At 35.6% G+C, this 15,803-nt stretch overlaps 1 protein-coding gene across 8 annotated transcripts in view; it reads right to left on the reverse strand.

The window, feature by feature from the left end:
* Neo1 (neogenin 1) overlaps nucleotides 1–15,803 on the reverse strand; it is a 167,425-nt gene that overhangs the window by 113,732 nt on the left and 37,890 nt on the right. For all 8 annotated transcript variants that reach the window (XM_005369490.3, XM_005369494.3, XM_005369492.3 and 5 more), the window contains 2 exons: nucleotides 6,326–6,643; nucleotides 854–1,132 (listed from right to left, as the gene is read on the reverse strand). In XM_005369490.3, the coding sequence (XP_005369547.1) occupies nucleotides 854–1,132; nucleotides 6,326–6,643 (597 nt within the window). The remainder of the gene's footprint in view (nucleotides 1–853; nucleotides 1,133–6,325; nucleotides 6,644–15,803) is intronic.

Raw genomic sequence — 15,803 nt, forward strand, 5'->3', positions numbered from 1 at the left:
ACTGGTTCAAGGTCATCCTGCCACAGCTCCTCAAATGCTGGGATTATAGGCATATGCCACTATGCACAGCTATCCTGATAAATTTTCATTTTTATTTTATTTTGGTTAATTTTGGTTTGCTAGATTTTTTTTTTTTTAAGAAATGAGCTTTTATTTTATTTTTTTAAATATTTATTTATTTATTTATTTTATTATGTATACAATATTCTGTCTGTATGCCTGAAGGACAGAAGAGGGCGCCAGACCTCTTTACAGATGGTTGTGAGCCACCATGTGGTTGCTGGGAATTGAACTCAGGACCTTTGGAAGAGCAGGCAATGCTCTTAACCACTGAGCCATCTCTCCAGCCCGGTTTGCTAGATTTTTTAAGACAGGGTCTCTCTACATAACCCTGGCTGGCCTGGAACTCAGAGATCATCCTGCCTCTACCTCCTGAATGCTAGGATTAAAGGCATGTGCCACTACACCCAGCTTTTAATAAAATTTTAATAATACATTAACTAAACAGTGAGGTTTGTTTTTTTTTTCATTTTTTTTCAAGACACAGTCTAACAATGAAGCTCTGGCTATGCTCTGGCTATCCTGAAACTCAGTATGTAGACCAGTCTGGCCTCGAACTCACAGAGACTCACCTGCCTCTGCCTCCCGAGTGCTAGGATTAAAGGTGTGCACTATTACACCTGTCTTTATGAACAGTAGATTTTGATGGCATTTTCCCCATTTTTATCTCTTTAAAAGAAATTGAAATGACTATATTAATAACTCCCACATTTTAGTGGTATTTATTAAAAAAATTATAGCAGAACTTTATCCATTAAACACAAAACCAACAGTTCTGACAATGGGTTAATACCTTGAAGAACTTTCAATTCAGCTTCATCACTATACTTTGGTGGCCCACCACTTTCAACTATGCAGCGGTAGAGTCCTGCATCTCCTTCAGTCACGTTGCTGATAACCAGTGTTCCACTTGGAAGTTTGACAACCCTGTCATCCAGAAGAAGAGGCTGTCTATTCTGTTCCCACCTTACAAATGGGATTAAATCTGCATTAACTTCACAATTCAGAATTGCACTGTTTCCAGCATATACTGAGGAGGAAGGTTCTGGTTGGCTGGTAAATCTCGGAAGACCTTGACAATAAAGGAAAATAAAAAACCATTAAATATTAGTCTTTAGTCATACAGGCTAGCACCAAGTCAGCTCATGTGACTAAAACATATGCTGTCATCAGGACCAAGAAGTCCATAGATCAAAAATTTAACTAGATACTGAGATACAGCAAATAAATAACTGTATTAAGATACCCTGAGTCAGATTCCTCATAGCTGGAAAAGCAAAGTGTGATGTAAAAAAGGATAAGTATAAATTAAATGCTATATCAAATTCCATGATGAAGGTATCAACATAGACTTATAGATTATCTGACTATAGATATAGAACTACACAGCTATAAAGGCATGGATAAATATACAATTTATACAGATAATGAACTTACATTAATATTCAAACACACACATATACCACTTACATATTCCCTAGTCCTAAATCTATGTCACTTCTCTAACAGGCCAAATGGTGACTTTATTTTGACTTCTAAATATCATTCTCCACTGCAAGGAACCAATGTCCTAAAGTGGAGGCTGATTCTATGGGACAGGGAAAGAACAAGGTAAAATAGGTCATTAGATGAAGTTTTAACCTTAAAATATATAAGAAAAGACTATTTAGCGCAGTAATCAAGATTGAAAAGAGTTTCTGAAATAATGATACCAACACATTATTAATCCATAAATAACAATCTGTTGACTTGCACTAAAATCAACAAACAGTATTTTAGAAGGAAAAGACCTACTACATAAAGATGACAGAACTAGGAACAATAGCCATTTGCCAACCACTATCTTAAAATAATTGATTCAGGCAACAATCTTTCAGTGATGTTACAACTATTAGTGAAAACTGATGAGGCACAACGAACTTATAAAATGCTAAAATACTTCTTCCCAAAATACTATTAATTATAAAAGCACACTTTAGTTTGAAGTGGAGAAATACTACACAGATCATCTTAAATAATAAACCAAACATCATTAACAACAAAACAGTACACTACTTTGGTACATCACGCTGAAAACATTAAACTACTTCCATAGTATTTCTCTCCAAAATGCAAAATCTCAATCTTCTCATAGTAGGAAATCAAACTCAAAATCAGACAAGGAAAACCTGAGGTCCTATTGTATATCAAATGAGTATAAGGATATAATTATAAAATGACACATGTAATCTTACACCAGAAAGGAGGGTTTCTGCCCTTTTATTTTTCTATGATCTGTGAAATCTAAATTAAGTGACAGTATTACATTAATTTCTTAATTCTAATGAAAATCTGTGGTTATTTAGGAGAATGTCCTTGTTTTCAGAATGCAGACTTAATACATTCAGGCAAATACAACATGTTTGTCACTTACTATTCTTAATAGTTCAAGTAAAAATGTGTATTTGAATAATGTGTTGTCTAGTTTTGTGTCCACTTGGCACAAGAAAGAATTACCAGAGAAGAGGGAACCACAACTGAGAAAAAGCCTCCCTAAGACTGCCCTGTCAGCAGGTCTGTGAGGTGCCATCTGATGATTGATGTGGTAGGGCCCACCTTTGCAGGGAGTAGGTGGTGCTATCCCTTGACAGGTGGTCCTGGGTGCAATAAGAAAGCAGGCCAAATGAGTAATGGGCACCAAGTCAGTATGCAGTACTCTCCATGGCCTCTGCATCAGTTCCTGCCTCCAAGTTCCTCCACTGCTTGAGTTCCCTACCCTGACTCCCTCCTGATAGAATGTGGCCTTAGAGTTGTAAGTAGAAATAAATCCTTTCCATTTTTTATCACAGCAATGCAAAACTAATTAATGAAAGGATGGTAAAGTAGATGTTGAAAAATGCTAGCTGGAAGATCTGGAAGGCATACAAAGACTTGTGAATGCACATGAGATTTTTTGGTTCCATCTTTAAGTTTTTTAAGTTCTTTATGTTTGAAATGGTTGTAGTTTTAAATATTCTATAGATGCCACAGAACATAATGGCTACGAGCATTAGTTAGCCACTGGCGTCTCAATCCTGAATTTAAATTAATTCTACCTTTCATGGTTATGTAAAGTTGGTAAGTTACTGATTCTAAGCCTCAGTTTCTTCATCAGTTATATGAAGATTAACAGACCACACAGACTGGTTAAAAATGTTAATCTAAGCCGGGCGATGGTGGCGCACGCCTTTAATCCCAGCACTCGGGAGGCAGAGGCCGGCGGATCTCTGTGAGTTTGAGACCAGCCTGGTCTACAGAGCTAGTTCCAGGACAGGCTCCAAAGCCACAGAGAAACCCTGTCTCGAAAAAAAACAAAAAAAAATGTTAATCTAAGTAGTTCATATGGTATACTGCCTGGTATATAAACACTCAAGTAGCTACTAGTACTAACAATATCTGAAAGGTAACTCTCATGTGCTCATAACACAACAAAATGTTTCTGTAAAGAATAGAAAATAAATTTTGAACAATTATTCTAGGCTTTTTACTTTTACGATGGTGAGTTAGTCAAATAATAACATCCAAGTTTTCTAGTACCCCTATGTATTTTCTTTGATTTTATGTTATGGAGATTTTCAAAGGAAAGAAAAATAAAGTAGTCCAAATATCTATTTGGTACAGAAACAAACAAAAACATCATGGAAAAGGTAACAAAGACAACACCGAATCTAATAAAGTTAGATAGGTAGAACCTAATAAAGAATTGTATTCTAGTTTGCTTTTTTTAAAAAAAAAATAAAAACTACTCCCTCTAAGGTCTTGTGAAAATGAGTAATTTTAAAAAGCATAAGGCCATAACAACATATGGGGATTTGTCAGACAAAAAAATTTCAAAAAGTTTCTGAATAGGAAAAGCAGATGGATACACTAGTAAGTGACATATCAAGGCAAAGACTGCCTTAGCTTCCTGTGCTCCAGCTGCCTCTGGAGAAGTGCAGGAGAAAAAGGAGTGGGAGTGAGACGTAGAACTGGCAAGGATGGATCGACACTGTCTGTATTTAGAGCATGCCATTTCCTAACCTCTGAGCGTAAAACACACACACAGCCAGGCTACTCTCCAGGCAAAACAACAGAAATGTCATTTGTGCAGAAATGAGAAGAGCTCAGAGAAAAGAAACCTTGTATTTAAATCTACGAACTACCTCTTTAATAATCTCAAAAACTTCCTTGCTTTCTGGCCATGACTAGAAGTAGCTCTGCTTGCAACCAAAAATATCTGCACTCTTTTAAAGTGTCAAAGCTGGCAGTATCTTTTTTAAATGATGTTTGAGAACTTTTTTAAATAAATAAATTTATAAACCATGATGTTTCACACTTGAAAACTCAATATGAACAGAGTTATGTCAACATCTCCATAACCTAACACCATTAGCATCCCCTAAAGAAACTACTCATTTTCCACTTGCTGTCAGGTACTTAACCCTAGGAAACCAACCAATCTATTTCCTTTTCTACACATTCTGGGCACTTTGTATATATGAGCATGAACAGTGCATAGCCATTTATGACTTCAGTCCTTTTTAATGGTGAAGAACATTCCACTATATGGAAATTTCCTATTTTGATTATCTATTCCTCATCTGGTGGACATTTGGGTTATTTCCACCTTTTGTTTATTATGAATAGTAGTCAGGTACACTGTTGTGTGGATGAATGTTCTGAGGAACTGTAAGACAGAACGGTGAAAGTGCTCTGATCCCAGAGTGGAGACTGGACGTGAAGGAGAGGATGAGGTGGCAGTGGAGCAGGTATAGCCTGGGGTAAGTAAAGTCAAGGGTCATCTCAGGAAAGAGAAACTGGACCAATACAGAAAAACCAGGAGGCAGAATACAATGGTTTTGGTGGTGGGGTTTAGAGGACAGCAAAGAGAAAGGAAATAAGAGTAAGAGGCCAGAAAAGAGATGTAAGAGCATAAATGACAAGCAGAAGCTTGACCTGAATGAATTATCAAGGAAGTCACTACAGCAATTTACTTATTTTACACATTGCAGAAAGAATGGGGGAGGAGGAGAAAAGAGAAGTAAAAAAGACAATTATCGCATAGGGTTAAATTGTGACCCCCTACTTTTATTTATTTCCACCCTCAATCTGTGATTGTGGATAATTACTATAGCATTAGGTCATACCCAAATTAAATTTTGAGTATTTGACTCCAAAGACAAAAGGGCCAAAATCCTCTAAGTCGGGGTTCTCAAACTTTCTAACACTTCAGCAACCCTTCAATATGGTTCCTCACGTTGTGGTGACCCCAACCATAAAATTATTTTTGTTGCTATTTCATAACTGTAATTTTGTTATTGTTATGAATTGTAAAGTAAAGATCTGTGTTTTTCAATGGTCATAGGTGACCCTGTGAAAGTGGTTCTCAACCTGTGGGTCATGACCCCTGGGTTTGTCAAATGACCCTTTCATTTTATAGTGAGAAGGAGCAGGAGATGACTAAAACTGTCCGGTTCTATCCTCACACACTTGCAATTGACCAAGGTGAGTAAAGAACACGGCCCTCCACAAAACTGCTTCACTTGGTACTCAAGTAAAGAAACCCTATCTAGAGAATGCTAGTGTCTACTCTAAAGCAGGCATGAAGTATTTGGGAAATACACCCTATTTCTCTTGAGCCTTAATTTCTCCACATTGCCATCATTTAAACAGAGACTCTTGAAAATTAGTTAATATTCTCTTCTTACAACTTCTGCTTTCACTCTGCCTTCTATACTGATATATTAATGACACTATAGATTTCTAAATAAATATTGTCCATTCCCTAAAGTTTAATGTACTGACTTCCTCTCTAACATCATTTAGTCCAGGCTTCTGCTTAACATTTATGTGCTAAACATCTCTTTTACATCCTCTTATTCATATTCATATCTCTTTTCTCTTTGCTGTTCACTACCTTACCACTAGGAACCAGGATTCTGGCTTCACTAAAGTTTTACTAAGCCACAGTGTTATGAGTAGGCTTTAAAGTCACCAATTTTCCAATATAAAACTACCTTTTTCATTACAAGTTAAGAAGAAAAAACTGCTTAGCCATTCTCATAGCAACTGTGAACCTTCAGACAAGCAGAAAAGTGCTAGTTTATTCTGCATAATCCTAAGCACATGAGTGTAGTCCATAAAAAGGGTACATGTATAACTGACATGCTAAATGACCTATTATGAATTAAGTGAGAACTACAGCATACTGTTTTATTTAGACCTTATTAAAATAGAAAGTCTAGGTAAATCACTTAGTAGGACTTACCTGCTACTGTGAGCTTGGCTGTTCTGCTGACGATAGTTCCAAGATTATCAACAGTGGCTACACACTGATAGAAACCTTCATCGGGCTTATTGTGTTTGGAATGCACCACATTGCTGATGAATAAAGATCCATCTGGGAGAAGCTGGCGGCGATCATCTGATACTAAGTTTAAAAAAGTTCCATCTTTCTTCCATTCAATTTTTGGAGCAGGCTCAGAATATGCTGAGCAGTTTAATATAACAGAAGAGCCTCTAACTGAGAGAGTATCCACTGGCTCCACCAGAAAATAAAATGGAGTGAATGTTCGAACACTGGCTCCTACAAAAAAAATTAAAAAAAGACAAGCTAAATAAAAATTTCTTGTTATTTCTGTAAGAATAAACAACATATTGAAAGATTATTCTCAGATGATTGCTTTTTTAATACAATACACTATAAATGTCTGATAAATAAAATTTACTAAGAAACCAAATGATTCATTTAGAAAAAGAAAAACTTGAGACTTTACTAGATAGCATAAGTTGCTAATAAAAGTTTAAGTTGAGGATGGTGGCACACACCTTTAATCCCAGGACTGGGAAGGCAAAGATAGGAGGAGCTCTGTAAATTCGAGGCCAGCCTGGTCTACAGGGCAAGTTTCAGGATAGCGAGGGTTTCACAGAAAAACTATCTAAAAAAACAAACAAACAAAAATAAAACAAAAACCAAAAAATAATTTCTTTGAGTGGAGAGATGACTCAGTGGTTAAGAGCACTGACTGCTCCACCCAGGTTCAATTCCCAGCACCCACATATCAGCTAACAACTGCATCTCCAAAATCTGACCCACACACAGACATAAATGCAGGCAAAACACAAAGGCACATAAAATAAAAATAAATTATTTACTGAGTGGTGGGGCTTCAATCCCAGCACTCAGAAGGCAGAGGCAGGCGGATCTCTATTGAGTTCAAGGACAGGCAGGACTACACAGAGAAACCCTGTCTCAGAAAAGTGAAAGAAAGAGGGAGAAAAACTTCTTGCAAATAAAGTATCTCTTACATTAGTTACTTATTCTCTGTTCCTAAATTTGATAAACATTTTGCACATTTTCCTAGTAGGGTATTCAACCTTTTGACTTAAAAGCAACAACTGATGATGACAATCACATTTCCAAATATTTCCCTTGCTATCTGACTTTATAATTTTGTTATAAGAATTTTTCTTGGACTGTAAAGATGGCTCAATGGGTAAAGAACTTGCTTGCTGCACAAGCAATTAAGCTCAGATCCCCAGTGTCTACATGAAAGCAGGGCAATGCAAAGCATGCCAGTAGTTCCCAGAAACTTGTGTGCCAGCCAGTCTAGCCAAATCTAGGTTCAGTGTAAATAATCCTGTCTTACAAACTAAGGCAGACAGTAATAGAGAAAGATACCCAATGTTGGCCTCTGATCTCAAGCCTATGCAGGGATGGGTACATTTATCACACACACACACACACACACACACACACACACACACACACACACAAGTAATTTTCTAATAATATTTTAAACTACATAAAATTGTTATTCTTAGCCAAGTTTTCTTAAGAGTATTAAATGTTTAAAATACTTTTTAGGTTTATTTTATGTGTATAAGTGTTTTACTGCATGTATGTGCACAGAGGTCAAAAGAGGGAATCATATCACCTGCAGAGTTATAGATGGTTGTGAGCTACTATGTCAGTGCTGGGAACCAAACCTGAATTCTTTTTTTTTTTTTTATAAAATATTTATTTATCTATTATATGTACAGCATTCCTTCCATGTGTGCCCGCATGCCAGAAGGGGGCGCCAGATCTCATTACAGGTGGCTGTGAGCCACCATGTGGTTGCTGGGAATTGAACTCAGGACCTCTGGAAGAGCAGTCAGTGCTCTTAACCACTGAGCCATCTCTCCAGCTCCCAAACCTGAATTCTTAAGCACTAAGTCATCTCTTCAGCCGCTATCAAATTTTTGTTAGCTTTATTCTACTTTGTTACATTCGTGATTTCATTTTCTACATTTAATTTTCATCAAGAACTCATTTTGATGCAAAGAGCACAGAATTCAGTTTAATCTTTTAAACTGATACTTTAAACAAATGAAGAAAAAAAATGACCAAAAGAACATTTGCTATAAACTTAGGCAGATAAAGCTTTGCTTTTTATTTTTTTAAAAAAAAGTCCAATTGGTATGTAAACAACTCAAGCTATAATCAGGCTTCATCTACAGCAAAGTCTAACTGAAACAACGACACTAAGACCGATATTTACAAATAATATTGTGAATTTAAGACACATCAATTCTGTTTTATGAGTGACTGGCTCTAAATAAATATGAAATAGGACGGTAGTAGGAAAAACAATAAAGAGAAACCTTCCAACTGTTTAAAAGTTTCCTAGCACTTAGAAACCTAGGCAAATTCCAAACTACTCACTCTTCTCCCAAGAACCACAAGAGAGTATTAGGAAAAAGGTTCAGGCCAGGCAGTGGTAGTGCACACCATTAATCCCAGCACTTGGGAGGCAGAGGCAGGCGGATCTCTGTGAGTTCAAGGCCAGCCTGGTCTACAAGAGCTAGTTCCAGGACAGGTTCCAAAGCTACAGAGAAACCCTGTCTCAAAAAACAAAAACCGAAAAAAGGTTCAGGTCTCCATTCCCACACAATGAGGACTATGAAATGTATGTGTCAAGTCTTAAAACCTCTGGAAATGAACTTAGCAGTTTTTGAAATGTAACAAATTATTTTAGTTAGTCTTATTAACATGTCTACTACATTAACTTTCTAGAACTATAGAAGGAACAAAATGATAGGTAAACTGTACTCTTACCTTCCTGTGTGTTACACCTGCATTATACCACCTGAATCTAACATAGAACTCAAAAGATACCACTTTATTAGCAGGACAGTGAAAATACGCAAGTTTAAAAGTGCTTAAAATATACTAATATATAAAGCACAAACATAATTTTTAAAATCATCAGTACAAAATCTCTACCATTAAAAAACATATCAAAATAAACTAAGCATAATCTCAGCACCTGAGAAGAGCTCAGAAGTTTAAGATCACCCTCCACTAAGGCCAGCCCTGGACTACATAAGAAAAACAAACAAAATCAAAAGATGGCAGCAACAATTTAAGTGGCTTATATTTTAACTCAGTCTTGTTTTTTATTTTGTTAAAAAAAATTCACATATAACTCCCTTCAAGTTCAAACCCCCCACCCCTTTTGAGATAAAGTTTCAAGATGATCAGGTCTTGAACCCTGAACTTGTAATGAAAGGTGACTCTGATTCTCCTGCCTCAGCCACCCAAGTGCTAGCATCACAAAGATACCTCAGCTATCACATGAAAATAGCACAGAGGGCATCAAAAACGATTTTGAAATCAAGATTCACAGTTTTCTGCAAATGTTGCTATCCTTCAAAAAGTCTGAAATACCCTTGGAAGCTCTCTGAAGTGCCCTGGGCAGTACCTCAAAGCAATTTGTGATCTGCTAGCTAGGGATTTATATTTTTACAGCATTTTTTATTCAATCATATTCCTAATATCCTCCTCATGGAGTAGACAGGCTCCACCCCTAAATTACATAACATAATTTCTAAAGCCAAGCCCACTGGTTAAAATATTAATAAGTTCACAGTCTCCAGTCTAACTTTAGCTAATTAGCAGTATGTCACTCTCCCATGCTAAGACTTGGTGATAGATATTTTGTAAGTGCTGATGAGTTTCTAAAATATTACACAGAAGAAAAGGGAAATCCAAGAAAGGCAAAATAATTTTATAGAAGAAAACGAAAGAAAGAAACTCCACCTGTTAGGTACCAGGTCTTAAAAGTATGGTAATTAAGCAACCACAGTTCAGAAAGCAGAGGATTTTTATTTATTTATTTATTTTGAGCCATAAAGTAGATTTCTAGTCTTTTCAGGGATCTCCATAGTAACACACTGTGGACTTGTTTACATTCTCACCAGCAGTGTATAAGGGTGTCTTTTATCTGCATTCTCAACGGCATTTGTTATTATTTGTTTTCTTAATAAATACCATTCTTAATGAAGTAAGATAAAAATTTTATTGTAGTTTTATATTTGTGTTTCTTAATGGCCTGTGATATGAAATGTTCTTTTATATATTTTTAAATTTATTTTCTCTTGAGATAAGATCTCACTATGTGGAACTTGATATGTATACCAGACAGGCCTTGATCTCACAGAGATCCACCTGCTTCTGCTTCAAATGTTGGGAATGAAGATGTACTCCAACATTCTTGGGTTCATAATTTGTTCATAACTTCATCTTTTGAGAACTGTAGGTCTAATTCATTAGACCAGTTTTTGATTAGGCAGTTTAGTTTTTTGATCACTGGTGATCATGTTTTTGAGTTGAGTATTACAGATTTTAACCCTCTGTCAGATATATAGCGGCTAAGATTTCTCCCATTTTGTAAGCTGTCTCTTCGTGCAGTTGTTTCCTTGAGTGTGCATAGATTTTCCTTTTGTTCATGAAAACCCATTTGTCATTGTTGGTGCCATTTCTTGAAAGACTGAGTTTTATTGAGCTATATATTTTTCTCCATTCTCCTCCCTTCCATCCTCTCCCATGGTCCCCATGCTCCCAATTTACTCAGGAGATCTTGTCTTTTTCTATTTCCCATGTACATTAGATCCATATGTCTCTCTTAGGGTCCTCTTCGTTGTCTAGGTTCTCTAGGATTGTGAATTGTAGGGTTTTTTTTTCTTTATGTCTAAAAGCCACCTATCTGTGAGTACATATGATATTTGTCTTTCTGGGTCTGGGTTACCTCACTCAATATGGTGTTTTCTAGATCCATCCATTTGCCCCAAAATTTCAAGATGTTATTTTTTCTGCTGTGAAGTACTCCATTGTGTAACCGTGCCACATTTTCCTTATCCATTCTTTGGTATAGGGACATTTTGGTTGTTTCCAGGTGCTGGCTATGATAAACAATGCTACTATGAACATAGTTGAGCATATGTCCTTGTGGTACGATTGAGCATCCTTTGGATATATACCCAAAAGTGGTACTGCTGGGTCTTGAGGTAGGTTATTTCCTAATTTTCTGAGAAATTGCCATACTATAATACAAAGCAGCTGTACCAGTTTGCACTCCCACCAGCAATGGAGACGCGTTTCCCTTTCCCCACATTCTCTCCAGTATAAGTTGTCATCAGTGTTTTTGATCTTGACCATTCTTAGGGGTGCAAGATAGAATTTGATAAAGGTAAAAGGTCTCTCTAGTGGCTGACTCCTTTACTTCTCTGATCTTTCAGCATTTACCCTGATATATGACTCTTGGTTTTATTAATAAAACCAATTAGAATTCACACAACACACATTTGCATGACCCATTTGTGAGAAATAGTCCTAGTATCATCTCCACTTCACAGAAGAAAGCAACACAGAAATATTAATTGTCAAAGGTCACACAGGTTAAGAATAGAACCAAAGTCTAAGATCATGAATATTACAGCATGTCACTAAACATATCCATAAAAAAATATTCCAGATATATAGAAAGGATGTAATAAAAATCACAGAAAAAATTTAGGAAAAAACAAATAATCTTGGAGTTTAGACAAATTTTTAAAATAAAAACAGGAAACCTTACAGAAAAGGAAAAACAGATAAACTTTAAGTTTCTTGAATTTAAAAAACATATAATTAAACTTTTGCAAAACACAGAAATAGGGCAGGCAAGCAATAACTAGAGAAAATGATTTTTATATACAAGAGAGAATTTAAAAGTTCAAAATATTTAATAGAAAAAATGAGTGAGGCTATATTCCAATAAAACCATCACATGTGGCACGATGGACTGGATCCACTCAGTGTAGTTCAATGGAGCCCATGCGACTTAGAGTACTGTCCAGCAAAAGCTGAGCTACAGTTCGGTGGAGAATTAATACTACCAATGAATGTAAATTACAATTCCACGAGTATGTGATTACACAAACATTAAGAAAGGTAGGAAAGTGTGTCAGTTTGTTACTACTGGTTACTGTGAAGGATCAAGTTGGGAGGATAACGGAGTAAAAATCTCTAAGTACATATAAAATGGTTTCACAATTTTTTTTTAAAAAAAATCAGTTCATTGTTTAACAATCATTAGCAGAGAGGGTGGAAACACAATTTTTTTAACAGTTTTCCTTTGACAATGCAGAGGGCTCTGAGATATTCCTGAGCTATGACTCTGAACAAAAACTGACCTGTACTTCTCACCACTCCTCATACTACATCTACTTTAGTCCATGCTGTATTGGTTTACTAAGACCAGAGTTACTAGACAAAATATGTTGAACTAAGGTTAATGGATCCTGTCTGGTATCTCCTACATTTCCAGGTCTCTACAAATTTCTCACTTCTTAATAGAATAGTTCTCACTTCTTAATAGACTATTCCTCACTTTGTGATAGATTATTTCACACCTCTTGATAGAACACCATCTTAGGAAAGGTCATTGTCCACAGGGAATTATGTTCAGTTATAAGCATCATCTCCCAAATACCAACAAATCTAACTGTATGATTCATACTAGCTGTAAATTTTGTAGTACCCAGAGTAAGATATCAACACACGGTATTTTAATACCAGCAGAAATAAAACCCCTGTTCTGCAGGAAGAAGAGCAAAATTCAACAGTGGAAAGGCAGAGTACAAAAGCATTCTGTGTAATCTTCTTCACTACAAGAAAATTATCTCATTGCAAACTGTCAAGTGACTTCTTAGTTTCTTACACCTTAATGTTATCTCCAATCAAGCACATCCCATCCCATTTCCCAATGTGACATTTCATCTTATTCTTTTGTATTTAATACCACTATATACTTCAGTCTTAAGTTCTCAATTTTTAATTAAAAAATTGGAAAATTAAAATAATTCAACATTGAAAGAACACAACTAAATATATTTATATTACCAATTATATGCAGATATTTACGAAGCGACAGATTTTTCTCTTCCATTTTACTACATAATATTTTAGCAATTCCAGCTCCACTCTGCACAGCTAATTCTTCCAAAGACGAAATTTACCTTAAACACATCATCTTTTGGTTTTTTTCTAACCATGAAACTCTTTTTCTGGAGAAAATATGTTCATATTAATCACAAGTTTATAGAGCAAGAAACTAAAGGCAAAAGTAGAAGATGCAAAACAGAAATAAAGAATCCAGGATCTAATTTGGGATTCTCTAAGAACATCCAGAGGTACTTCAACAGTAATTATGGACAAAGTCTAAAGATATAAAAATAATAAAGCCTACTGAGTGTTCACTATGCACCAGGCACTACTTTCAGACTTTACAAGCATTTTCTCAATCCACTTTGTTAGTGGCAAGAATTATCAGTTCTGATTTAAAACCTTTTGGCACACACACAAAAAAAGGCCAAGATAATTAATTTGCTGAACCAAGATCTTAACTATTACATGTGCACTATCCAATATGGATAATGTGATATACAGCCATCAAGCACTTGAACTACAACTAATCTTCATAAGATACATGTAAAAAAGTAAAAGCTACACATTAGATTTTTAGAAGGCATGGGTTGTACGAATGCAAAGTAATAATTTTATGTTGATTTATATGTCATTTTGCAAATATTTACTTAATATTAATACACTTAACTTTTTCTTTTTTACTTTTCTAGGGGGGTATCCAGAAAATTTTTACAGTATGTTTTTGACTTGTGCTATTATTTCTATTGAGAAAGGCCAAGCAGTAGATTATGTTCTCCTTCATCAACACTTTAAAACAATCAAATTTTGTGAAGAAAAAAATCGCATTATTTTTTCAAAGGGTAAAGAGTTAATGGAATTACGGCCATCAATAGAAAAGATCAAAGCCAAGCTCCTTAGATGTCAAACGTAAGTAACTGGTCTGCAAGATGAACAATAAAAATTAAGACTTTTAGCAGCTATCAGCATGTGATTTCTAACACCTACTTAGAAACAAACTTTTTTTTTTTTTTTTTGCTTTTTCGAGACAGGGTTTAGAAACAAACTTTTAAAGAAACTTCTCACTTAAAGTTTCAATAATAATTTATTCATTTTGCTGTATCAGATGGCTGAAGGAAAGATTGCTGGAACAGAAGTCATTTACAAATGAGTTACTAATTACAAAAGACGAACTATGCCTTCATATTGCACAAGTCTGGGAAGTCACCACCTTAATTAAGGGACCAAATTGAGTACTGGCCTTAGTGAGATGACCTGAGATTGTATACTCCTGATAGGACACAACCCAAAAAGCATATAGTATCTTTACCAAATGTCTAACTAAATCAAAACATAAATATGTAATTACAGAAATACAGAATATGAAACATTTTACAAAACTACTCTTCCCTCTCAAAGAAAAACAAATGCAAGAGGGCTATTCTAAATGCAGAGACAAACCAGTGAGAAGAAAAACAAATGTACTGAGTAGATCATTACAGGAGCAAATTTGGGGAGCAACAGGGTAGTTTAATTCAGGATACATTAAACAATAGTAGTAATTTTAACTTCCTTAGATGTTATCAGTAATATTGCCATATTTTATTTCTATTCTACAAGCTGTACTCTATGATAAACAAAACAGCACTCAGTAACGTTATGGCACTAATGGACGACAGGTCAAATTATTAACATTTAGTTAACTTACTAGGCATTTTTGCACATTCTTAATTTTAAAGTTTCAATTTGCATACCAATACTATCTCAAATGTGTACACCTATGCCAGAAAATGCATTCACTTGGTAAAGATTTTTGGACAGCATTCTCCATCCTTCAGCATTATTTTTTTGTTGTTTTGTTTTTCTAGAGAGCTTTTCTCTGTATAGCTATGGAGCCTGTTGAGGCACTCGCTTTGTAGCCCAGGCTGGCCTCCAACTCAGAAATCTACCTGCTTCTGTCTCCCAAGTGCTGGTATTAAAGGCATGCACCACCACCCGGCCACCCTTTAGCATTTTAAAATACATCATGTATAAACAGACATGTTGCTGTGTTTATAATGCATATATATACACTTTCAGATATGAAAATATACTTAAAAATATCCACATTTGGGATAAAAAAAAGTATCTTTCTTGTCTTAGTTAGGGTTTTCATTGCTGTGAAGAGATACCATGACCACAGCAATTCTTATAAAAAAAAAATTTAATTGGGATAGCTCGCTTACAGTTTTGGAGGCTCAGCGTATTATCATCATGGCAGGGAGTATGATGGCGTTCAGACAGACATGGTGCTGGAGGTGACAATTCTTAGATCTTGACTCAGAGAAAACAGGAAGTCGACTGAGACACTGGGTAGTATTTTTTTTTTTATCCATATATCTTTATTTGCCCATGTTCATTGCAAAGTAATTGGTCTGGTTCGAGGTCTCTGGTTTCTGCTGTACTATGGATGCTGAGCCCTCACTGTAATTACTCTTGGTTAGCATGTTCTTTTTTTTTTTTTTTCAAGGTAAAAATC

This window comes from Microtus ochrogaster, unplaced genomic scaffold (assembly GCF_000317375.1).
Source record: "Microtus ochrogaster isolate Prairie Vole_2 unplaced genomic scaffold, MicOch1.0 UNK49, whole genome shotgun sequence".
Taxonomy (NCBI): Eukaryota; Metazoa; Chordata; class Mammalia; order Rodentia; family Cricetidae; genus Microtus; species Microtus ochrogaster.